This window comes from Carcharodon carcharias, chromosome 5 (assembly GCF_017639515.1).
Source record: "Carcharodon carcharias isolate sCarCar2 chromosome 5, sCarCar2.pri, whole genome shotgun sequence".
Taxonomy (NCBI): Eukaryota; Metazoa; Chordata; class Chondrichthyes; order Lamniformes; family Lamnidae; genus Carcharodon; species Carcharodon carcharias.
Window position 1 is genome coordinate 75,786,813 of NC_054471.1, and position 24,676 is coordinate 75,811,488.

The 24,676-nt window shown below is 41.1% G+C and overlaps 1 protein-coding gene across 3 annotated transcripts in view; it reads left to right on the forward strand.

The window, feature by feature from the left end:
• Positions 1-24,676, forward strand: part of prim2 (DNA primase subunit 2) — a 212,825-nt gene that overhangs the window by 131,696 nt on the left and 56,453 nt on the right. For all 3 annotated transcript variants that reach the window (XM_041188639.1, XM_041188641.1, XM_041188642.1), the window contains one exon: positions 16,895-16,962. In XM_041188639.1, the coding sequence (XP_041044573.1) occupies positions 16,895-16,962 (68 nt within the window). The remainder of the gene's footprint in view (positions 1-16,894; positions 16,963-24,676) is intronic.

The following is a 24,676-nucleotide window of genomic DNA, read 5'->3' on the forward strand; positions in this document are numbered from 1 at the left end:
TTAGAATTTCTGAAGAATGCGAACTAATTTTTTTTCTTACTCTCATGGGATGTGGAAGTCTCTGGCTAGGCCTGCGTTTATTGCCCACCCTTCTTTCTACCCTCTCGAGAGCAGTTAGGGATGGGCAATAAATGCTGGCCTAGCGAGCAACACCCAGGTCCCATGAAAGAATAAAAAATTATAGCTCACGTTCTTAAGAAGCCTCAATGAAAAAGTGAAAGTAGCCGTTGTCTCAGAGGACCATAAGCTGCTTTCTCATAGAGAGATTGAGACGACTGATAGTTTAACCTGATGGTCACCACACCTCAGGCAAGGTTGACAAGGATAATAAATAGGTAGAATCCATGATGGTTCAAATTGTTTTGTCGGCTCATTGGGCCTATGATCTTTTCTAATTCTCGCTTGATAGTACAGAATTTGAGTATTGTTGAAAAAGACAATGAGACAATGAGACAAAGACAAAAAGACAATGAGTTGAAGCTTTTCACCTTGCACTCATCAGGACAGATGCAAGAATGCCAAATCTCAAAGGGAACAAAAATTTATACTGTATAAGTAAGGGCTGCTGATTGGTAGAGGCATTGCCATGGAGAATATACCAGGGAACACTTAACTGCCAAGCTTTTGTTTAATTCACACCAGGCAAGTTGTCTCTGATTAATTGGTCAAGGCATTGCTATAGGAAATGAACTGGGGGCTGGCTGTTTCCCCAAACTTTTATTTAGTTGGAAAAGATGCAGTGCATGGATATGTTTTGTTTTGCAAAGTATAGGGCTTGACCATTAACTATTCCCTGGTGCATTCTCCATAGCAACGCCTCTAACAATCAGAGCCCACTTGCCAACCAATCGGCACCCTCTTCTCATGCATTATAAATTGTTGTTCCCTTTGAGATTTGGCATCCTTCTACCTGTCCTGATGAGTGCTAGGCGAAAAGCTTCACAGCTTGTCTTTTTCAGCAATGCTCAAGTTTTCTTATTCTGTATTTCCTTTTATCTCTCTTTTTAAAAAAAAGTTTAAGCTTCTGTGTATTCTGTTTTTGAAGTAACCTTTGTTTTCATGGTTTCTGAGCTTAGTGAGCCTTTGTTTTGGAAAATGATCTATGGAAGGGACATGTTTGTCTGATATGAGGCAGGGGATTCTTTGTTTTTGCAACCTATAACCTAGCATTTTGGCTTGCTCGTGTTTCAAAGGTTGATCAGATCCCACTGCTCTAAATCCTGTTGGATAACCTGTTAAAAGGGATTCTTAATCTTTTCAGAAGAGGGTTCTTTCAATTTGGTGAAGTGTCTGAAATCTTTGAAGAAATTTAATATCGACAGTGTTGCATTTTTGACTTATCTCTGGTTTTTGTTCTGACCAGTCCCCCTTTCCTATTTCACTATTATATTGTCCTGTGGGAGAAGTATTTTCTAACTTGGAGATTATTTGTCCTCCAATTTTGTTACACATCACAGTATGTTTTTATGGAGAGCAGAGGCAGAAAGTAGGATGGATATCTCCTGCAAGTAACCAACGCGGTTACCAGACGTCATTGAATACACAGCTGCACATTCTTGTCATTTTATTCCTTGGTGTGCCATACATGCAATCTTTTCAAAATGTTTGGTCCTTGTGAGGTTTCTGCAGTTAGTTACACTTGTCTCGTACCGAGTCTGCTGTTTTCCCCTCTCTATTGATGGCACAAAGTTGGAATTGGTCGAATGGTTTCCATGCCAAGTGTCCATTCCTCTAGTGCAACTGGGATTACGCCAGTAACCTACAACAATATCTTCACTTTGAATACTTAATTGGCTGTAAAACACTGAGACACGAAAGGTGCTATAGGATTGCAACTCCAATTCTTCTTCGATTGGTCACTGGTGAGAGGCTTTTCCACAGGGAGAGGAGAAAATACAATACAATTGAGTCCTCGTGAAATGTTCATTCTCCATGGGGTGTGGACACTAGCTAACAATCAGGAGCAGAAACCTGGCTGATTTACTCCCATGTCTCCCTCCTCTTGCCAATATTCATTATAGTCAATTGCATAAGATTGCTTTTCATCCCAGTTGAGATGAGCAACATGAACATCTATTTGGGATGTTGGCAATGTGACTCAGTGTCATCCTGTAGCGTAATGGATTTTTCTACTGAGGCACTGGAGGACTGCACCGGTATAGTCCTCCTGGTTTGTCTTGAGATTCTGTTATCTGCTGGCATTGTTTTGGTGGTGTCCTTAATGAAGAGTAGCACCACCAAGCCAAGTTTTAGGTCAGCTCTCAACTCGAGAGCTAGTCCTTCTTCAGGAATTGAACACAGTCTAAAATGACGTTTTGAGAAAGCACGGCATAGTTGGAGTTAACATTTTTCATATGGGATGCTAAACCACTTGTTTGGTTGTGCATACAAGATCCCAATGTACTATTTGAAGAAGGATCCAGGGGAGTTCTCCAATGTCTTGGCCAATATTTATCTCCCAACCAGCACCCCCGAAACAGTTTAACTGATCACTTATTATTGTTTGTGAGTCCTTTCTGTGAAGATATTGGCCGTCATGTTTTGCCTGCGTTGCAACAGTAACTACAATTTTAAAATAATGCTGTGAAGGTGGGGAGGCGGTAGCATAGTGGTATTGTCACTGGACTGGTAATCTGGAGACCCAGGGTAATGCTCTGTGTTCAAATCCCACCATGGCATCTGGTTCATTAATGTCCTTTAGGGAGGGAAATCTGCTGAGCTTACTGGGTCTGGCCTACATGTGACTGCAGACCCACAGCAATGTGTTTTATTTTTAAATGTACAGATGCTGGCCTAGTCAGTGATGTCCATATCCCACGAACTAATTTTAAAAAAGGCAAAAGTTTTGAGACTGCCTGAAGATGTGAAAAGCAATGTATAAATTCAGTTTCTTTGCTCTCAATTTTCTGGAGGCATTTAGCTGAAGAACATACTGCTGTTTCACAAATAAGAGAAAGTTATTTTGCATCAAGGACAAATAGTGCAAATCTTGAGATTACAAATTCGCAATATTTTTGAAAACATAGAGTACTTAATTGTTGTGTTTGGACAGATTAATATGAATAGCCAGAATTCAAAGTTCATATAAATTTCAATGATAAAAGTTGTATTTCATTCTAATTTTGTATTGCATTGGGGACTGGGCTTTCATAATTAGAGTATTATGTTTATGTAGAAAGAATTTCCCTTGGGTTTGCTGAATTACAGTTTACTGTAAAACCTCCACTATTGACAGAAGAATTAAAATGTGCAGTTAGTGAGATATAAGTTGACATAAAAACTGTTGGGAACAGTTATGTGAATCAATTCTTATATATTTTTACTTTATATCCTTTTACTAATCTCTTCCCTATCTCTCCCTTTCGTATATTTTATATATTTAAAAGAGGAGAGATTTTTTTAACGCTTTCGCTTGGGTTTTTAATTCCTGCTGAAAAACATTACCACTACTATTTCCATATGTTTATGTTTCAGTCTCTAATAATCTTAATTGAGCGATTTTATACCATGGACATTGTTCAGCTTCAGCCATCACTGAAATTTTTGTAGAACGTTGTTCTTCACAAAGCTGTGGGTGATCACTCTTCAACTACACTCTCCATTAGCAGCCACACATCCTCCCCTTAGGCTACCACAAACAATTTAATTGGTCATTTCTCTCATTGCTGGGAGCTTGCTGTGCACAATTTGGCTGCCGCATTTCCTACACCACAACAGTGAGTGCACTTGGAAAGTATTTTGTTGGTTGGCGCTTCAGGAAGTCCTGATGGTGCTGAAAGGTGCCATATACAGTGAAATCTGTGTGAGCAGGCATTCACAAAGAAATGTACACCTGCAAAAGGCAGACACTTGTTGATTGTCTGAAGTAACTTCCGCTGTAGAAAGTGCAATAGGCACTCTGAAACTGCAGACACTTGACAGTTGTCAATTACGGATAGCTTTCAATGAACCAAGCCCTTGTACACCTTATGTCATGCTTCACATATTTGAAGTACACACTGTACCTGAGCCTACACGATGTGATGACCAATGGATTGTGTTACTATTCCGGTGAGGAAACTGTAATCCCAAATTTACCAAACAATGCACCCCCCCGCCCCAAGAAAATACCAATCAGATTTAACTTTTTTAAACTTTACGCAAATCAGAATCAAAACAAAATAAACATGAAGTCACAGGCAAACGAAACTTCAAATAAAAAGGTAAATTTCACTTTAAGTAGTTGATACAACAAAGATACATCTTAGATTACCACAAGCACCCGCATCACTCCCTGCAGACACGTGGCAATGCCACGTGCAGTTCCAAAGTTCTTTAACTCACCTTCGTTACACACAATCTCTCACTTTCCCATTCAGTCGATTTAACCCCCAAGTTGCGTTCATGAGCAGCAGCATTCTATCCAAGGTCCCCAGAGTCGGTTGTCACCTGAACAACACACTCCTGCGGAACCTCCTTAGCTAGGTACATGACAGCCTTGATGTCACAGATTCCCCAGAGACTCCTTTACCTGACGCCTTAAATAAACCCATTAAAATAATCTGGTCGGCACTGGCAGATCTGAAGAGCAGCAGTTAAAATTGTCCAATTGACAACCGCTGCTCTAAACTGTCCTTGTTTTCTGCCCTACTTAACATTTTTAAAAATTCTTTAATGGGATGGGGGTGTTGCTGGCTAGGTCAGCATTTCTTGCCCATTCCTAACTACCCTTGAGAAGGTGGTGGTGAGCTGCCACCTTAAACTCCTGCAGTCTATGTGGTGTAGGTACACCCACTGTACTGTTCGGGAGTTCCAGGATTTTGACCCAGCGACAGTGAAAGAACGGCGAGGTATTTCCAAGTCAGGATGGTGTGTGGCTTGTAGGGGATCTTCCAGGCAGTGGTGCAAATGTTACTTGCCCCTTGTCAGCCCAAGCCTGGATATTGTCTAGATCTTGCAGTGCAAACACACACACACACACACACACACACACACACACACACACACACACACACAAATAGAGCTTCTTGTAAATGCGCCTTCTCTGTCCTTCCTTCTGCTGCAGCTCTCCTTTGTTCTTTATAGCAACAGCTTCTTTGTCTGTCTTCTCTGCAGCTCTCTTTGTGTCTTTAGCTCTCCTTTGTGTCTGGCCACACAAGGCTTCTGTATCTTAACTTCTTTCCTGTAGGTGGTACTTCCATGCAGTAAAGGCTTGCCAGGTCACATGGACCAGTATTTCCTCTCCAGCAAAATTACACTTGATCTCTTTGCAATAGCTACAAGCTCTTAAAAGTCCTTTGCAAACATTCTTAAAAAGAATTGTAGATTCCACAGACATTTTAAAGAAATTATACACTTTCCTCACTGTACTGATTCCAGGTCATCACAGTTGTTACTGGATTCCTTTTTTGTCCTGACTGTATTGGGAGGGTCTGAATGCCCCCTGTGGTATCAGGGCTTTGAATCACTCTCTACAATCCTTTTCCCTGTGCTCTCACTACATACAGTGATCTTTCTGGAAAACGAGGACATAAAATCGTTATAGCATGGATGGAGACCATTCATTGTGTCATATCCATGTTGCCTCTCTGCAAGAGCAACTCGGGTAGTCCCACTGTCACCCAACTGCCCTTGCTGCCGCTGCACCCCACCTCCTCCCCAATGTAGCCCTGCAATATTTTTTCTCTTAAGATACTTATTTTGAAAGCCACAATTGAATTTGTCATCACTACACTCTCAGGCAGTACATTCCAGGTCTTAACCATTTACTGCCTGAAAAGATTTTCACTCATGTCACCTATGGTCCTCTCAACCTTCTCTAAGGAGAATAGCCCCAGCTTCTCCGATCTATGTAACTGAAGTCCCTCATCTCTGGAACCATCCTGGCAAATCTTTTCTGCACCCTCTCTAATGCAAATTAAATGTAAATGCAAATGCTTTGCTTCTTCTATCACTTTTCTCTTTTTCTTTTTTACTTTTGTTTTATTTTTTGATTTTCTTTACCTTTGTGTGCTGCTGTATGCGCTATGTGGTAGGAAGATAGTTTGGACCCATAAGCTTACTTATGAGCTTCGGAAACTTTCAGAAAAATGACCAAACAGCTTTGAGCTGCACGCATTCATAACTTACATGCTGTGAGCCATTTTATTTGCACATCAAAGACTCTCTTCTTTGCATCTTGTAAACTATTGTCTGCCTCTGGTTAGAACAAAATTCTTGCAGCCTGATTCCCTCAGCAATGGCAATAGTGGATTTTTGACACTGACTTGAGTGACAACAGGACAAAAAGTGTAAAGGAGGAAGAGTTGCACATGGAACCTGCGAGCCTTGATTTGAGTTCCATACTACTGGATCTAATTTCCATCGTGGAAAAGGGATAAAAGACTACATTGTCAGTGGTTCTGTATAGCATTAAAATCTATTTTCTTGGTGCAACATTGCAAGTGGGGTCTGACATGTCGATGCCTCACGTTGTGAATTTGGGAAGGTACAATTCCATGTGGTCAAATTCACATGGAACATGACCTGTTTGGCTTCCATTCCCACAGCAATTTTGAATGATTGGCAAGAATTAATAGTTCACTTTGACCACACGTTACGGGTTGAACAATGATGCAATTAGCCACCAAATCTGAAAAGTTCACACCAGCTGCTTTCACTCTGTAAGTGATACTCATCCTTAAGTTGTGAATTAAATTTTTTATACTACAAGCTGTCTATCCTTCTGGGGATTATGACTGACAATGCAAGGACACTTAAAAGCAACATGAAGCAGCAAGATGTGTTTTTTAATGAGAAAGTGTTTTAACCCCTCCAGTGGTGCTGTGGCTTTCAAGAACAGACAAAAGACGGGCTTTCTCATATTTTTAAAATAAAAGGAAGAATAAATGTTTATTTTTCTCAACAACCAGAAATAGAAATGTAATCGTAACAGCACCCACGCACTCATTCACACAAGACACACACACACACACATAAGGAAAGGTGATTACAAATGAGATAGCATGTACTTAGATTTTCTAAAGAGCCCAAAAAGCCACTTTTACTGTGTTCGAGATGGTAGCTAGGAAATGTTGCAGGCCTGTGGGATTCCCTCTTGGTTCACTGAAAACAGAGGAGGTTGGAAGTTTCTGATCATGAATTCACAGAGGCTTACTCCTAGCAGCTCCTGATTTGGTTCTGCAATTCAGTAAAAGGCCCACACTCTCTCCCTATAAAGGGATGTTAAGCAGGGTCCTTGCTTTTGCTGAATGCGATCCTTTCCCTCTGTGGCCCATGTCTCCCAGACTGACTGACCTGGGCTGCTCAAGATGCGAGTTAATACGGTGTTTCTTATCAAAAGTTAGTTTCTGTCATGTGACCACAACATTGGTGATCCCATTGTCCACACAAACGATTCCTGGTGACGTTAGCATGGACACAATTGTGGTTGAATCTTGCTCATTTGTATCTCATGGTGACTGGTTTTTCTTCACACCTGTTTTGTGGGATTTCAATTTGCGGATAGATGGTCTGGGTGCCCATAGTACCTCAGTTTCTGTAGACATTTAGACAACAGCAGCTGTCAACTCCACAAGACAGTCCTGTTGCATTCTGATGTCTCTTCAGTGTAATGTCCCGAAAAGGTTGTTTACATTTTAATATCCCAACGAGACAAACAGGCTACTTCCAGCCTTGGGCGGCTTCATGCGCATTTGCAGACAAGGGAGAAGATCACCTGACCCCCGGACTCTATCTTGTGTCAAGGTTAATTGTCCTTTATCCATTCTGCTTTTTAAAAGTGAAGTGTCCATCTTTTTCATAAATTTGTGGGCATAACTAGGTGAGCATGGCAACTGATAATATGGATTGGGGCTCAAAAGCCTTGAAGCTTTAATATACTCAACAGTGAGCATTCCTGAACTTGCTGATAGTTATGGTTGGGGGGGCCATATGGTCAGACAGTAAGCCTGATATTTCATTCAGACTGTGGGTAGGACACAGGTGAAGCATTCAAAAAGGTGTGCCTGACATAGATGTGTCTAGAAAGAAAAGAAAAACTTGTATTTCTGTAGTGCTTTTCACAACCTCTTAATCTAAAGATCTTTACAGCCAATTAAATGTTTTTTGAAATGTAGTCACTTTTGAATGTAGGAAACAAGGCATTTCTGTTTGGTGTGAAATTACTACATGAAATGATTAAAAGGATTTTTCTTCCCCATTTGAAGACCTTCCATTTTACTGAAAGCACAAATATAGTATGTATGCAGATGCTGCCAACTGTTGACTAAGCAAGACCTTCGTAACTCACCTTCTGCATTTTAAAAAAATTATTTCACGGGATGTGGGCATCGCTGGCTAGGCCAGCATTTTTATTGCCCATCCCTAATTGCCCTTGAGAAGGTGCTGTTGAGCTGTTGCTTTGAACTGCTGCAGTCCATGTGGTGTTGGTACACCCACAGAGCTATAGGGAGGGAATTCCAGGATTTTAATCCAGTGACAGTGAAGGAACAATGATATGTTTCTAAGTCAGGATGGTGTGTAGCTTGGAGGGGGACTTGCAGGTGGTGATCTTCCCGTGCCTCTAGATGGTAGAGGTCACGGATTTGAAAGAAGCTGTCCTCAAAGGTTTCTCAAATGTTGGATAGACCTTGGTTGAATGGCCACCCAGGTGAAATACAAAGGCATGGCTGGTGCCTGTGGTACCGTATTCCAACATGGGCCACCACCTTCAACAGGGTGAAGGCAAGTGGAGCAAAAATGAATATAGTGGCTTCTCCAGCTGAAAACTTTCCTATTACTCTGATGCACAAATAAATTTATTTGAATCTGTTCACCATGGAGCCTTGATTATCCAGAATGAGGAGAATCCCTGTGATGGATAACCAAAATTGACAGTTGATAATTCTCAAAATGGAACCTACACATAGGATTCAACAATATTATAGACACAAGATTAAAGATGTGCACACTACAAATATCAATCAAACTAATGTTTGACAAGGTGAGGTCCTTGTCCCGGTGATAATGGAGGTTTCAATGGAATTTTCTTACGTTAGTTTTATTTGGGGTTGTTGCAAGTGTAGAGAGCTCTTTGAAGCTACCTCCTGCAAACTACCTCCATTCTCTCCAAGCATAATTAACTGGCTGCCTTCTTGAAAAGGACCTCTTGCCTAGAATGAGTTCTTAATTGGAGGCATCTTTTGGTTTGACTCCAAATATTTCACAGGTGAGTCAGGAGACACGAGCACATGTTTAGTTCGATGATTTTATATTTGTTGAGCTGTGTAAATTTTTCTTTCCCTGTTGTTCACAAAGAGGTCCTGCTGCTGTGCTCAGTTCAAGAGGCCAAAAACAGTTCCACTATATTACGCCAGGCTGTCTTTTCATAATAAAATTATGTACTGAATGGGATAGGAGGTGAAACCTTGAATATGTTCTTGTATCTATATTTGTTAATCTCTTTCTTCCCTGCTATCCAATAATTCTTCAGTCAGTGATGCATGCATGTTTTTCAGTTCATTTTCACTTGATTATGTCAGCAAGGTGTGCATTGGTACAAACCACAGTCTTGCTTTTTATCCTGCACAGAATGCTGTCATCTAAATGCAAATGAGAATGTTCTGTATTTCTTTGGAGAAAAGCTGGTCTCTTGTGTAATATTGCTGCTATTGAAGAGGGGAAGGATTCCATTTGACCGTACTTTACAATTTTGTGTTAAGTATAAGGCTGAAAAATGGCTCAGAAATAGAATTTATAAATCATGGTGATTTGTCTTTTTATTGTAATGAGGTTTTATGAAATATGGAATTGAAGCACAAACTAATACTAGCTTTTCCACTTTCTTTTTGTCATTTGTGGTTTTGTGTGAGGAAGAATCAATTAAATTGACTGGCTAGGAAATCAAGTTCAAGTTATTGCAGTGTCATTACAATTTTTCGGTGAGGTTCAGTCAACTCACTTAAATGTGTAGAAAAGCTGCCCTGGTGTATATGTGTTTTTGTGTATTTAATGTTTGAATTGGGCTGGTTGCGTATCTCTGCATGGTAATGGGCATAGGAAATAATGTCATGCTAAAGACCTGCTTTGTTGTCACCCATGTGGTAGGGTATGAGACATATTACATCAGCTGGGAGAAAGCATTTTGCACAGAGAGAGAGATGACCAGTTGTTGGCATCCATCTGAGGCAATGATGCAGCTGAAGAAAGGCTCAAAGCCCTGCAAGATGAAGATGGGAGATTAGGAAACCATTCTAAAAGGAGGGCTGCTTCCCCAGCCAAGCACTGGAACAGGGAATGACTGGAAGGTTAGAGAAATCAATGCTTGGCTGCAGATGCGGTGTTAGGAAGGGGTCACCGAGACCAGCTCTGGGACTATTGAAAGCTCTTCTGGAGAAATGGGCGGCATCCAAACAAGGACCGTTTAAACATAATGGCACAGCACTTCTCTGTTCTAGGGCTGTGGGTGTTGCTGGCAAGGCTGACATTTATTACCCATCCCGAGTTTTCCTGAGGGGGTGATGGTGGGTTGTCTTGCACAGTCGTACTGAAGATTTGATGCAATTGAGCTTGCTGGAGCAATTGAGAGAAGCCACTATTAGTGTGGGACTGGGATCCGATATTAACCAGATGGGGCGAGACCAACAGGTTTCTTTCCCTAAAGGACATTACTGAACCAATTAGGTTTTCACGACTTTCTGACAGCTTCATGCTTTGCTGTGCTGATAACCAGCTTTTTATTTCTCGATTTTGTTTTGGTACTGAATTCAGATTCTGAAACATGCATGTGGGATTTGAGCACATTCTCTGGGTTATTGGACCAAGTCTCTGGATTACGGTTGCAGTAGGATAACGACTGCAGAAGTATTGGAGTGACCACGTGTTTAAACTAGATGGGGAGGCACTTGGAATATAAAACCAATCAGCACCCACAAATGGTGAAGATAGAAAATATATATAGATGATATTCATATATTCATACAGAGAACAAATTGGCAAGCAAGGTATGAAGCAAAAACAAAAAAATGCTGGAAAAACTCAGCAGGTCTGACAGCATCTGTGGAGAGAAAGACAGAGTTAATGATTCGAGTCCTTATGACTTCTTCAGAACTAAAAAGGAGTAAAAATGTGGTGAAATCGATACTGTTTAATGGGTGTGGAGCTGGATAGAAGGCCAGCAATAGGTGGAGGCAAAGAAGAGATTGCGAAAGATGTCATAAACAAAAGGTCGAAGGGGTGTTGATGGTGGTGATAGTGGCTAAAGGAGGTGCTAATGGTGACACCAAGAGTAGAAAGCAGGATAAGCAAGTGACAGATGGCCTGAGTGGGGTGGGGTGGGGGGTACTGTGTGGGAGAAAAGATCGAAATAAGCTAAAAGGTGGGGATAAAACAATAAATGGAAATAATTTTTTAAAAAAATAATACAAATAGATGGGAAAAAAATATATAAACATTAAAAAATAAATATTTGAAAAAAGGGGATCAAAAAGGGGTGAGGATGGAGGAGAGAGTTCATGATCTGAAGTTGTTGAACTCAATGTTAAGTCTGGAAGGCTGTGAAGTGCCTAATCAGAAGATGGGGTGCTGTTCCTTCAGTTTGCGTTGAGCTTCACTGGAACATTGCAGCAGGCCAAGGACGGACATGTGGACATGAGAGCAAGGTGGAGTGTTGAAATGGCAAGCGACAGGGAGGTCTGGGTCATGCTTGCGGACAGACCAAAGATGTTCCGCAAGACGGTCACCCAGTATGAAGATGAGGAATGAAATCAAATGGGGAAAAGGACTGAATTAAAGATGGGCAGATGGCTTGGACAAGAATAAACATAATGGAGTGGCTATATATTTTTTAAAAACATGTGCAGAGTTTGGGGAAAAAAGGTAAAGAAGTGGAAGCAGTGATTCTGCAGGAAGATCTATTTTAAGTAGCATCAACAGAAACCTATCTGCAAACTGGACAATAATGGAAAATGTGGACATTTGGTATGTAATATATTCTTACTAAAGTGAATAACCTGGAAACTTCCCCACTTAATATTAAATCTGCTCCCTTGTTGTCCACTTTAGATATCCTGTCTATATCTCTTTTTAGCCTCTCTTTATCCTCACATGTTGTACCCCCACCCAGCTTTGTATCATCAACAAACTTGGATACTTTTCTCTCCATCTCTTTATCTTATCCTTTTAATATAGATTGTAAATAATTGAGGCCTTAGCATTGATTTTTGTGGCACTCCACTAGTTAGAGCCTGCCAACTTGAGAATGCTCCATGTATCCCTATTCAATGTTTCCTGTCAGTTAAGCAATCCTCTATCCATGTTATTGTATTGCCCCCCAACTCCATGAGTCCTTTGTTTTGAATGGCACCTGCACACCTTTTGTCTTAAAAATCCTTTGTATGGCCTTGCTCCTCCCTATCCCACAATATTCTGTAGCCCTACAATCTTCTGAGATCTCCTGGCTCCTCCAATCCTGGCCTGTCGGCATCCCTGATTTTTTTTTTTTGTGCACTGCACCATTGCCAGTGATGCTTTCAGCTGCCTCAGCTCTAAGCTCGAATTTCCACATCGAACCACTAAACACCTCTCTGTTCCTTTAAGTCGCTTCTTATAGCCTATCTCTTTGACCAAGCTGTTGATCATCTGTCTTAACACCTGCTTTGTGGCTCGGTGTTGGATTTTGTTTGATAATGCCCATGCAAAGCATCACAATCCAACTCAAATGAGAAATTGTTAGTTTAGAAACTATGCCACCCAATTGAATGAGGACAGGTTGCGAGCAGAGATGAGTTGGTGGGATAAATTGGCATACAGCCCTTAAAGCAACATTGGAATGGTTTTCAAGAAATGATTACAGATGTACATTCAACTTGAAAAGGGAAACTTTTAGTTTTAACATGCTATGGTTAAAGAGAGGGGTTTGAAGTTGAACAAGTGGAGCTATTTGGGCTAATCTGTTTAAACTTTTTTACAGCGATAGAAACTTGAGATCCGTTTAAAATGTTGTATGGAATTTCTGCTCACAATGCTAATAACAGCTCCAAAAACTCCAGGTCAGAGAGAGGTAGGAAATGGAGCAGTGTTGGATGTTGAAAGGCAACCTGTATTAAAAAAACAAAGAATTTATTGCAGTAGGCAATCTAACTTCATCTTTTGGTAAAATCACCTAGCATCCACTTCACAAAAGCAAAATACCGCAGATGCTGGAAATCTGAAATAAAAACAGAAAATGATGGAAATAGCCAGCAGGTCAAGCAACGTCTGTGGAGAGAAACAGAGTTAACATTTTCAGGTTGATGTTCAAATGAATGATCACAGGCTTGAGACGTTTACTGCTTCTCTCTCCACATATGCTGCGTGGCTGCTGAGTATTTCTAGTGTTTTCTGCCTTCATATTAACATCTGCTTCATTTTGCTTTTGTTTCAATTCACTGTCACTTCTCTGCTAGGAATGTCCACCTCAAGCAAAAATTTCTCTCTGACGGGGTTTCCATTTGAGTCTCTCCTTGTTCACCTTTGTTTTCAGTTCTCTTTTGTGTGTTGGTTAAAACTCTCACCCCTGCCTATAACAGTCCTTACTGTTTGCTCTTTCTCTGCCTTGGCACTTGTTTAATCCCTGTTAAATCTTTAACACCTTCCAGTTTTGATATGTTAACTGTTTCTCTCCCCTCTACTGTTGCCAGGCCTGAGTATTTGCAGTATTTTCTGTTTTAATTTCAGATTTTAGGCATCTGGCTTTTTGTCTATCCCTGGCAACCTTTCTGTTGCCTCTTGCCCCTTTCCCCAAGTCATCTTTTTTTCTAAATCCATACAACATATTTTTGGTGGAGAAAAATGAGATTGAAAAAATAAGCATTTAAAGAAAAGCTCCTGCGTCAAGCTGATTGGGGAATTGAATAATTTCCCTTTTTCTGTGCTTGATTCAATTTTTGCACCCTCAATAAGTTCCCACAACTTGGCCCAACCTCATTGCTTACTGCTCCAGTGTCCACATGCTCATTTTCTTCCCCAGCCATCCTTGTGCAAAGTATCTGTGTTACACACAAAACTGGATTAAAGAAATTAAAGAAGCAAAATAATAACAACATAGATTTATGCTGCTTTGATGAAATCTGTGATTTGTGGGATCGGGGGTAAGTGTGTGCAAGTTGTCTGTGTCGACGGCTTGTCAAATATTCTGATTGGGACACCAACTTTGGTTTCAAAGTCATTTTTTTTGAGACATTTTTCCTAACTGAAAGAGAAGCTAAAATTTCAAGCTTTCGGGGAAAGGGGGTTGTGACTTTAGGTTCCTGGCTGTGACATCAGATTTTTGGGAAATCAGACTGTGACTTCGGGTTGCTAAGGAAACAGGGCTGATTAAATCCAAAAGCTCTTGGGGATCAGATTCCAGTAGTAGAGCAGTTTAGGCATGCTGAGGAATTTGTATGTGTCTGTGAGACGGTTGAAATAAAGAAAGCCTGAGGGCCAGAGTTAGCAAGGATAATGAAATTAAGTTACTTCAGTTTTTGAGTGGACTGATTAACCAGGGATGGCCATACATTTCTCCAGGTGTTACAGAATGGTCATATGGTGACTCTGGGGAATCCATGCCATCAACTCTGTTGTGAACTGAACTAAGGAAGTTCTGCAGAAGTGCACCTTTTTGTTGACTACCATATCTGGAACTTGGTTGGAGTAAAGCTGAGGTGATTCAATGACCAAATCCTGCATGAAGAAAAGGAATTGAACTCTACCTGAGGAAGACATAGTTGTGAAAGCTTAATGTGCTATATGTGTGAAGGGGACTACCAGTAAACCTGTGAGGCCTATCTTTTATGTATTGGCTATTTAAAGTGCAATTTATAATCTTTTTGAATACAATTCGCCTGTTAATTTGTCGATTTTGGTTTGATAAAGTGAAAATTATAAAATGTGAAATCTTGCCAATCAGTTTCTTCCATTGAGGTCAATTGTAAGTTTGGTTCTTTTAGTTTATTGGTTTCCACGGTGATCGTAACACTGTAGAAAGAAATATTAATGGTGTTTCCTCAAATCTTGTCTCCAAATACTTTCAGAGCTGCAAAGGTTAGAGGGTTTGAGGGTAGGCGTGCAATTTTCCAATGTTTATCTTCATCAAGAAGCAAGGAACTGTGGATGATCAAAATGATGGGAATCCCAGCACAGAAATTACTCAAACCTGGTCAACAGGTACAAAAGATTATTAAACAGGCTGATGGAATACTGCAGCTCATCTCAAGAGTGTTGGAGTACAAAGCAGATATAAGTTACAGCTATGCAGAGCCCTAGTTAGACTCCAGTTCTGCGGACTGCACCTCAGGAAGGATAGGTTTATCTTGGAGGAGGTGCAGTGTGGTTTCACTAAAGTTATACCAGGGTTAAAAATGCTGAATTATGACAACAGGTTGTGAATTATTGTATTTCGTTAACTATGGATGATTAATGGGTGAACTAGTTGATTAAGATGATTAGAGGATTTAGGAACATAGAATCAGGAGTAGGCCACTTGGCCCATTGAGCCTGCTCCACCATTCAGTTAGATCATGGCTGATCATCTACCTCGATGCCACTTTCCCACACTATCCCCATATTCCGCAATGTCTTTAGTATCCAGAAATATATCGATTTCTGTCTTGAACATGCTCAATGATTATGGGATTCCAAAGATTCAACACCCTTTGAGTGAAGAAATTCCTCCTCATCTCAATCTTAAATGGCCTGCCCCTTTTCTGAGACTGTGTCCCCGGTTCTAGACTCACCAGCCAGGGGAAGCATTCTGTCTCCATCTACACTGCCACACCCTTTTAAGAATTTTGTAAATTTCATTGAGATCACCCCTCATTCTCAGAAACTCTAGAGAATCCAGGCCCAGTTTCCTCAATCTCTCCTCATACAACAATCCCACCATCCCAGGGATTAGTCTGGTGAGCCCCTGTTGCACTCCCTCGATGGCAACTATGTCCATCCTTAAATAAAGAGACCAAAACTGTACATACTTCTCCAGGCACGGTCTCACCAAGGCTCTATACCATTGCAGCAAGGCATCTTTACTCTTGTACTCAAACCTCTTTGGTTGATGAAAGCCAACATACCATTTGCCTTCCTAATTACTTACTGTACCTGCATGTGAGCTTTTATTGACTCATGAACAAGGACATTCAGATCCCTTTGGACACCTGCACTTCCCAACCTCTCACCATTTAAGAAATACCAAAGTAGACAACTTCACGCTTATTCACATATTCCATCTGCCTTGTTCCTACCAGTTCACTTAGCCTATCCAAGTCTGCTTAAAGCCTCCTTGCATCCTCCTCACAGCTCTCATTCCCACCTAGTCTTGTATCTTCAGCAAATTTGGAAATATTACATTTGCCCTCCAGATCCAAATCATTGATATAGATTATGAACGCTGTGGCTCTTGCACTAATCTTTGCAATTTCCCACTAGTAACAGCCTGCTAACCTGAGAATTTGATAGGATAGATATGGAGGAACTCTTTCTTCAGGGTGGTTGGTGGGGGAAGAGTCCAGGTCAAAGGGGTATAACCTTAAAAATAATCATTAAGGGGTGATATCAGGAAGCACTTCTTCACACAAAGTGTAGTGGAAATCTGAAACTCTTCCCCACAAAGATGTTGAGAGTGGGAGTTAGTTGAAAATTTTAACACTGATAGATTTCTGTCAGACAGGAGTTATGGAACCAAAGTGGTTAAATGGAGTTAAGGTGCAGATCAGCCATGATCTAACTGAATGGTGAAACAGGCTTGAGGGGTTGAATGGCCTACCCCTGCTCCTTTGCTTCTAATCTCAAAGAAGAGATATGTACTTTTCAGAACTTGTGAATGGGGTGTATTGTTGACTTGATATTGTGCATTGATTCATTTGGCTTTACTGTTGCTTTGGGAATCGGGTCTTGCTACAAAATTCTCTCTCTTCTGCAGATTGCGTCAAGATCACTGCCTGTTATACAATCAGATGAGCGACTCCAGCCCCTGCTGAACCACCTCAGGTAATGACTCCTTGTATGACGAGTTTTGTTTATGACTGCGTTTAAACTTAATCCTGCGCTGATGAGGATCTTATCGCTATGATTTGCTACATACAAGATCTAGGCTATAACGCCAAAGTGAATGCATTGACTGCAAGTTGCTGTAGTTTTCTTCAGTATATACTTTCATAAAAGGAAACGTAATATTTACCAGATGTTTCAACAATAGTGGACAATTGGAAGAACATGTTTTGCTCAGCAGCCAGGCTTGCCCTTTAGTTTAAAATGCACTCTGTTGTTGCACTGAGTCTGTTGTTGCACTGAGTCTATAATGTAAGGAATATTACATGTATGAAAAATGTTAATTTGTGAAAGAAATATTGCTTTGCTTTCCTGATCAATTCTATGAGATCTGTAGTAATTATGTCTTAAAAGGTAGCAGAAAGCAATGCTGGTAACTTTTATTGTAATAATAAAGTTCACTCATGTTTAGATGTAATCTTTCAAGCTACAGCTTTAGGGGTTCCTGGGCTTAGCTGATTGGTTTCACTATATGAATAGTTATTTGGGGCACCCTTGATTTACTACAGTTGTATCCCGCAGTTACAAATTCAGGGGCATGTTTATCATGAATGGAAAATTACAAAAGTACTTTTTGGTTTCAGCTGGGGATTTTGTTGAGCCTAAAATGCACAGATATCCCTTGTCTCTTTCTCCACTGGGAGGAAATCATAGACATCTTTGTCACTTAAGATTGAAACTATCGGTTCAGCTGCTTTAGCTGCATCCCTCCCCCACCCTCGCCATGGATTTGCATCTTTGTCTTGTTTCTTTCCGATCTCCCCATATGACCTCTCCAAACTTATCTTGTCAACGAGACACAGCTCTTGCCTCGCTCCTAACTAACCTGCATCCCTCTTGCTTTCAGATCTGCCGGTATTACCCACATGCTCAAATAAGCTGTCCTTAGTTTCTCTGCCCTTCTAAACCGCCACTCCATCTCCAACCTACCTTTCCATTCACAGTTCTTGAATGCGTTGTCTTCCAAATCCATGACCACCTTTGCCATAACTGCTCTCGGGTTTCTACCCCTGTCACAGTGCTGAAATGACCCTAATTGAAGGCATGAATGACAACCTACTAACCATGGTGCAGTCTTGCTTCTTAATCTGTCTGCAGCTTTTGACATGGTTCATCATGGCATCCCCGCCAACCTTCCTGCCGCTCTCCCAACACTTCCTATTTCTCGTCTACGCACCGCCCTTATGTGTCATCTGTTGAAGTCATGAGGCCAAGTTTCACATGTGCATTGGCGCTCCCCTCAACCCCACCAATAACTTGTTTTTGTCAGTGTTTGTCCCGCATTCAATCCTGGATCAATTACAATTTCCTTGAATTAAATAACCAGAAGACCAAAGGCTTTGTGTCTGACTCAAACCCGTTCTGCTCACCACTGTTTTTATCCCCCTGCCTAGTCACTGAGCCTGACCAAGCTGTGAATAACTTCAGATTCCTGATTAACCTGAACTGAGCATCTGGTCCCATATCCTGCCCATCAACAAGAGCACATACTTCCATCTTTGTAATATTGCCCAGCTCTGCCCCTACTTCTGTTTAACTGTTGTTGCAACCCCCATCCATGCTTTTGTTACTTTCTCAATTGACTATTCCAATATTTTTCCCGTTCGCTGTTACATGTGGAGGTGTGATAACCAAGTTAGGCTTGCTACTAAACACTATTTCTGGTATATGATCACTCTGCTTCTTTAACAAGCTGAGCTAGGCAACAATCTTGTATTATTCTTTCAAATCGTTCAGTTACATTTTCCACCGTGTCAGATGGCAAACATTGTGACACTGAATTCACTGAAAGTTAAAGCCTCTGAACAAGCTGGGATCTCATGTTTCAGAGGCTTTAAAAATTTGTTTCCATAGTAACTCCTCGTGTTCTAGTGCCTGACCTGGAGAATCTGTAAAATTTATCAGTAACTAATAGCCCAAGTGCCTGAGTGGGTGGCAAAATTATAAACCTGCTACTGTAAAGTGTCACGCCTTTTATAAGTGTTCCATAGCCTTTTCCCAGATATGCTGACCAACATTGTGAGATGGAAACATGTTATGGCAAAGCATGTACTTTCAAGGCAGCAAAACACGTTGTCCATGCTTACGTTTTGTAAACTGCAATATTATTTCATCTGTGGCTATGGCATATCCACTGAATGTAGTCTTGAAGCATTAGACTGGACAAGATGGAGGGCACAGCCTGTTTGCTTAGACATGTATGTTGTGCTAGTTATCTTGCCTATGGAGGGATGCAACTTACATCGAATGCCAAGCACAAAAACAGGCCATTCAGCCAAACTTGTCTGTGCCAGTGTTTATCCTCTACACCCGCTGCTTCCTACCCATCTTTTTCTCACCCTGTCAGCATAACCTTCTATTCCTTTCTTCCCCCATCTACTTTTCCAGCTTCGGCTCTAAATGCCATCCGCCTCGACTACTCCATGTTCCACATCCTCCTAACTCTGGTAAAGAAGCTTCTCCTGAATAGCCTGTCAGATTTATTAGTGGTTGGATTCATTAGTGACACTCTTATATTTTTGACCCCTGGTATTGAACATGCACACATTTGGAAAGATCCTGTCTACATCTTTCCTCCCAAATCCCTTCATAATCTTAAATTTAGCTGCTCACTGTAGTCTTCCTCGGCATCTGTGCTTCAGCTTCTTACTATTAGCGTGTTTTTTCCATATACCAAAAGAAATCATTCCCTGCTTCAAACACTAGTGGTTCCATTTTCATTTTGCAAGTTCTGCATGCTACATTTTGATCTGTTTTACATGAAAAATGCACTGATTTCTAAGAAAAAATAGTAATCAATTCTCTTCATTTTGTATTACTGTCCGCTTTTTCTTCGTGTAGGCCATTTAATATTTCTGGTTCTGATGATCAAGTTTACACTTAAGAGATTAGTACTTGTTTGTGTGATAGACAAGGGTCACAGTCATGTTAGTATAGACACTGTAAACAATCTGATGGAAGATGGAGTGGTGTTATTTCCAAGAAAATACTTAGATGCATATCTGTCTGCCTAAAAGGATGTTAAGGAAATCAATGCATCAAGACTTGAAAACAAGATAGCATGCAAACTTTGCTATTTTGGAATGACAAGGCTGGCAAGAACCAGAAATATTCCTTACCTGAATCAGATTTCCAGGTTTGTCCTAATGGAAAAGGAACAAAGACTTCATTTATATAACTTCCTTTTACAACCTCAGGGCTTCCCAATGTGTTTTACAGCCATTGAAATACGTTTTGAAAAGTAGTCACCGTTGTAGTGTAGGAAGCACAACAACTAATTTGCATTGAGTAAGTTCCCACAAACAGTAATGTAGTTAGGAATAGATAACAAAAACAGAAAATGCTGGAAAAACTCAACAGGTCTGGCAGCATCTGTGGAGAGAGAAACAGAGTTAACATTTCGAGTCCGTATGACCCTTCTTCACAGCTTTGAAGAAGGGTCATACGGACTCGAAATGTTAACTCTGTTTCTCTCTCCACAGATGCTGCCAGACCTACTGAGTTTTTTTCCAGGATTTTTTGATTTTGTTTCTGATTCCCAGCATCCACAGTATTTTGCTTTTATCTTAGGACCAGATAATCCGTTTTTAATGATGTTGACTGAGAGATAAGTGTTGGCAGATGCTGGGGATAATTGCCCTCCTCTTCTTGGATATAGTATCCTCGATTCTTTATCGTCCACCTGAAAGGGCAGATGGGGCCCTTGATTTAAGGTTTCCTTCAACTCGCTCCCTCAGTGCTGCAGTGGGTGAGTTAACTTGAAAATTGAAGTTTAATGGTATTGGCAAGAAATGAGTCGAGTCAGTAAATTGAACCTGGGATCAGCATTCTCTTGCAGCATACAAAGCAAACTCTAGCTAAAATCACCCTCCTATTGTGCATTTGCATACCTCCCACAGATGTAGAAGAAGATGATATAGAGTTGAAAAGAGATATTATATTAAACTTAAGATAGGTTTTAAGGAGCGACTTAGAGGAAAGGGAGGTTTAGGGAGATGATTCTAGAGTCCCAGTAGCTGAAGGCACGACTAGATATGTTGGAGTATATATATGTACATACGAACATCCAAATTAGGAGTAGGCCAGTCGGCCCTTTGAGTCTGCTCTGCCATTCAATAAGATCATGGCTGATCTGATTGTAACCTTGACCCCACATTCCTGCCTACCTGCAGTAAACTTTCCAACCCCTTGTTTATCTAGAATATATCTAGCTCTACCTTAAAAATGTTCAAAGACTCTGCTTCCACTTCCTTTTGAGGAAGAGAATTCCAAAGACTCACAATCCTCAGAGAAAATAATTTCTCCTCATCTCTGTCTTAAATGGGTGACCCCTTATTTTTGAACAGTGACCCCTAGTTCTAGATTCTCCCACAAGAGAAAACATCCTTTCCACATGCACCCTGTCAAGACCTTAAATGTTTCGATAAAGTCGCCTCTTACTCTTCTAAACTCCAACTGATACAAGCCTAGTCTGTCCAACCTTTCCTCATAAGACAACCCACCGAATCCAGGTATTAGAGTTAACGTTTCGTTCTGTATGACCCTTCTTCAGAGCTGCTTTACAGCTCTGAAGAAGGGTCAAAGGGACTTGAATCGTTAAGTCTGTTTCTGTCTCCACAGATGCTGCTAGACCTGCTGAGTTTTTCCAGCATTTTCTGTTTTTGTTTCAGATTTCCAGCATCCGCAGTATTTTGTTTTTATCAATCCAGGTATTAGCTTAGCAAACCTTCTCTAATCTGCTAATGCATTTACATCTTTCTTTAAATAAGGAGACCAATACTGTACGTAGTGCTCCAAATGTGGTCCCACCAGTGCCCTGTATAACTGAAGCATAACCTCCCTACTTTTGTAATTAATTCCCCTCACAATAAATAATTAATATCAAGAATGCTCAGGAGGCCAGAATTAGAGGAGCTCAGATATCTGAGGGTTTTGAGGCTGGAGGAGATGACAGAGTTAGGAAGGGGTCAACTCTTGGAGGGATTTGAAAACCAGAATGAGAATTTTAAAATCGAGGCATTGGTTGACCAGATGTGAATAAGGATATCCTTTACACCTTTTGTAATCTTAGAGAAGATGCTTCCACTTGCGTGGGGATACCAAAACTAGAGATTGTAAATAAGGTAGTCACCAATAAATCCAATTAAGAATTCAAGAGAAACTTCTTTACCCAGTGAGTGATTAGAATGTGGAACTTGCTACCACATAGTTGAGGCAAATAGCATAGATATATTTAAGAGGAAGCTAGTTAACTACATGAGGGAGAAGTGGCAAACGTTGGGGATGAAACCAATTGGATTGCAGCAGGACATAGGCAATGGGCAAAACAAAAACAAAAATACCTGGAAAAACTCAGCAGGTCTGGCAGCATCGGTGGAGAGGAGCACAGTTGACGTTTCGAGTCCACATGACCCTTCAACAAATTCAGCACATTCCTTTAGATAATATCAACACCTCTTTGTCCTTTTGTCTGTGACATATTTTGGTTATCTCCACCTAATCACTGGCCCTCTACCTAACTCTTCTTGTCCCAACACCACCCCCCCTTAAACCAGCTTATATTTCACCCCTTTTCTATTTTTACTTAGTTCTCTTGAAGGGTCATGAGGACTCGAAACATCAACTGTGCTCCTCTCCACCGATGCTGCCAGACTTGTTGAGTTTTTCCAGGTATTTTTGTTTTTGTTTTGGATTTCCAGCATCCTCAGTTCTTTGCTTTTATCTAGTAGAATGGGCAGGTGGGGATTTTAATAGAGAAGAGTGAGGTGATGCATTTTGGCAGAAGGGATCAGGAGAGTCATTGGGCTGGATTTTCATCCTCGTGTTGGGAAAATTCCTGGCTCAGCCTGCCCACTTTGGGAGAAAGTGTCCACAAGGAAGGGATTTTCATTGGGATTGGGTGGGGTCATGGGTAAGGGCTGCAGTTGGGCCAGCCGACCTAGGAAAAGGTTTGGAGGCAGCCACGGGCTGCTGGGTGCGGAGGTGGGCTGTTTAATAGGCCCTCCTTGGTGCTGTGGGACTGTGCCCAGTTATAATAAAAACAGGCCCTCGTACTTGTCACCCCCATACACTCCCCAAGCTCCATCCATGCTACCTCATGCCCCCCAAACACCCCCTTTGGACACTCGTGTCAAGGCGCATGAGGAGTGCACGGGAGTACGGCGTTGAGGTAGAGGATCAGCCATGATCATATTAAATGATGGAGCAGGCTTGAAGGGCCGAATGACCTACTCTTGCTCCTATTTTCTATGTTTCTATGGCCCCATGCTAAGATATGACCCCACCCACTCCCTAAGGGTGCTCATGCCCCCCCATGCCAAGCTACAGCACTTCCATGCCCATTCACCCACAATGCTCTGTGTAGAAGCAATGAACCCTATAGTGACAGTAGGATATGTGAAAAAAGCTTCAAAAAAAGTCAGTCGTTGATAACTTTCCGCTTTCTTAAAAAAATGCTCACTTCCACAGTCTAATCAAAGCAGAACCCTAAAAGAAATTTGTACTTACTAATGCAGATATGTTTCTGGGAACATAACGATTATAAATAGACTTTAACAACCGAATCACAAGTTTCAAGTTTTTTTTTTAACCTTTACTCCAACAGAAATATTGCGGTTTTGCATGAGAATGAGTAATGGCACCAGGGAAAACTCCCTTGGTTCTTCTTTAACATAGTGCCGTTGGATCTATTACATTCACCTGAGGGGGCAGAGAGCGCTCGGGCTAGCATCTCAACCAAAAGTCAGCAGTGCCAACAGTTCAGTGCTCAAAGGTCAGCCTGGATTATACGTTCGAGTCTCTGCAACTTGGCCTGAGCCAACGGAGGAGGCTCAATAAAATGTCAGTCAATCAGCCCATTGTACCTGTACCGCACTCTGAAAAGAGCTATGCACATTGTCCCATTCCCTCTGCCCTTTTCCTAAATTTTTTCCTCCTTCAATTCCTTTCCACTCATAACTATTCTGGATACTGCTTGCAGCACTTGTTCTGATCAGGCATTCAGCGACTTAACATCCCCCTGTGTGTGCATATATAAACCAAAATCTCTCCTAACTTTCTGCATCTTTGCAAGTAAGCCCTAAACTGAAATGGTAGTCTGTCATTTCTTTTTGACATATGCTGATACACCTTTTTTTTAATTATTAACCTGAAGAATTTTCTCATTAGAAAGAAAATACAACGATAGTTGGAGTAATGTTATCTATTTTTTCTAAAAAGGCAATTCTTTGCTCCTGGGAGAAATGGCTGAGGCCTCAGGATGGTGGAGAATTACATGCAATGCGCAGCTCAGAGATAGGTCATTTGGCCAATTGGTCCACACTTGTGTTGATGGTTCACAAAAGCCTCCTCCATTATGAACTCAGGCCAAGTTGCAGAGACTCGAATGTATTATCCAGGCTGACCTTTGAGCACTGAACTGTTGGCACTGCTGACTTTTGGTTGAGATGCTAGCCCGAGCACTCTCTGCCCCCTCAGGTGAATGTAATAGATCCAACGGCACTATGTTAAAGAAGAACCAAGGGAGTTTTCCCTGGTGCCATTACTCATTTTCATGCAAAACCGCAATATTTCTGTTGGAGTAAAGGTTAAAAAAAAAACTTGAAACTTGTGATTCGGTTGTTAAAGTCTATTTATAATCGTTATGTTCCCAGAA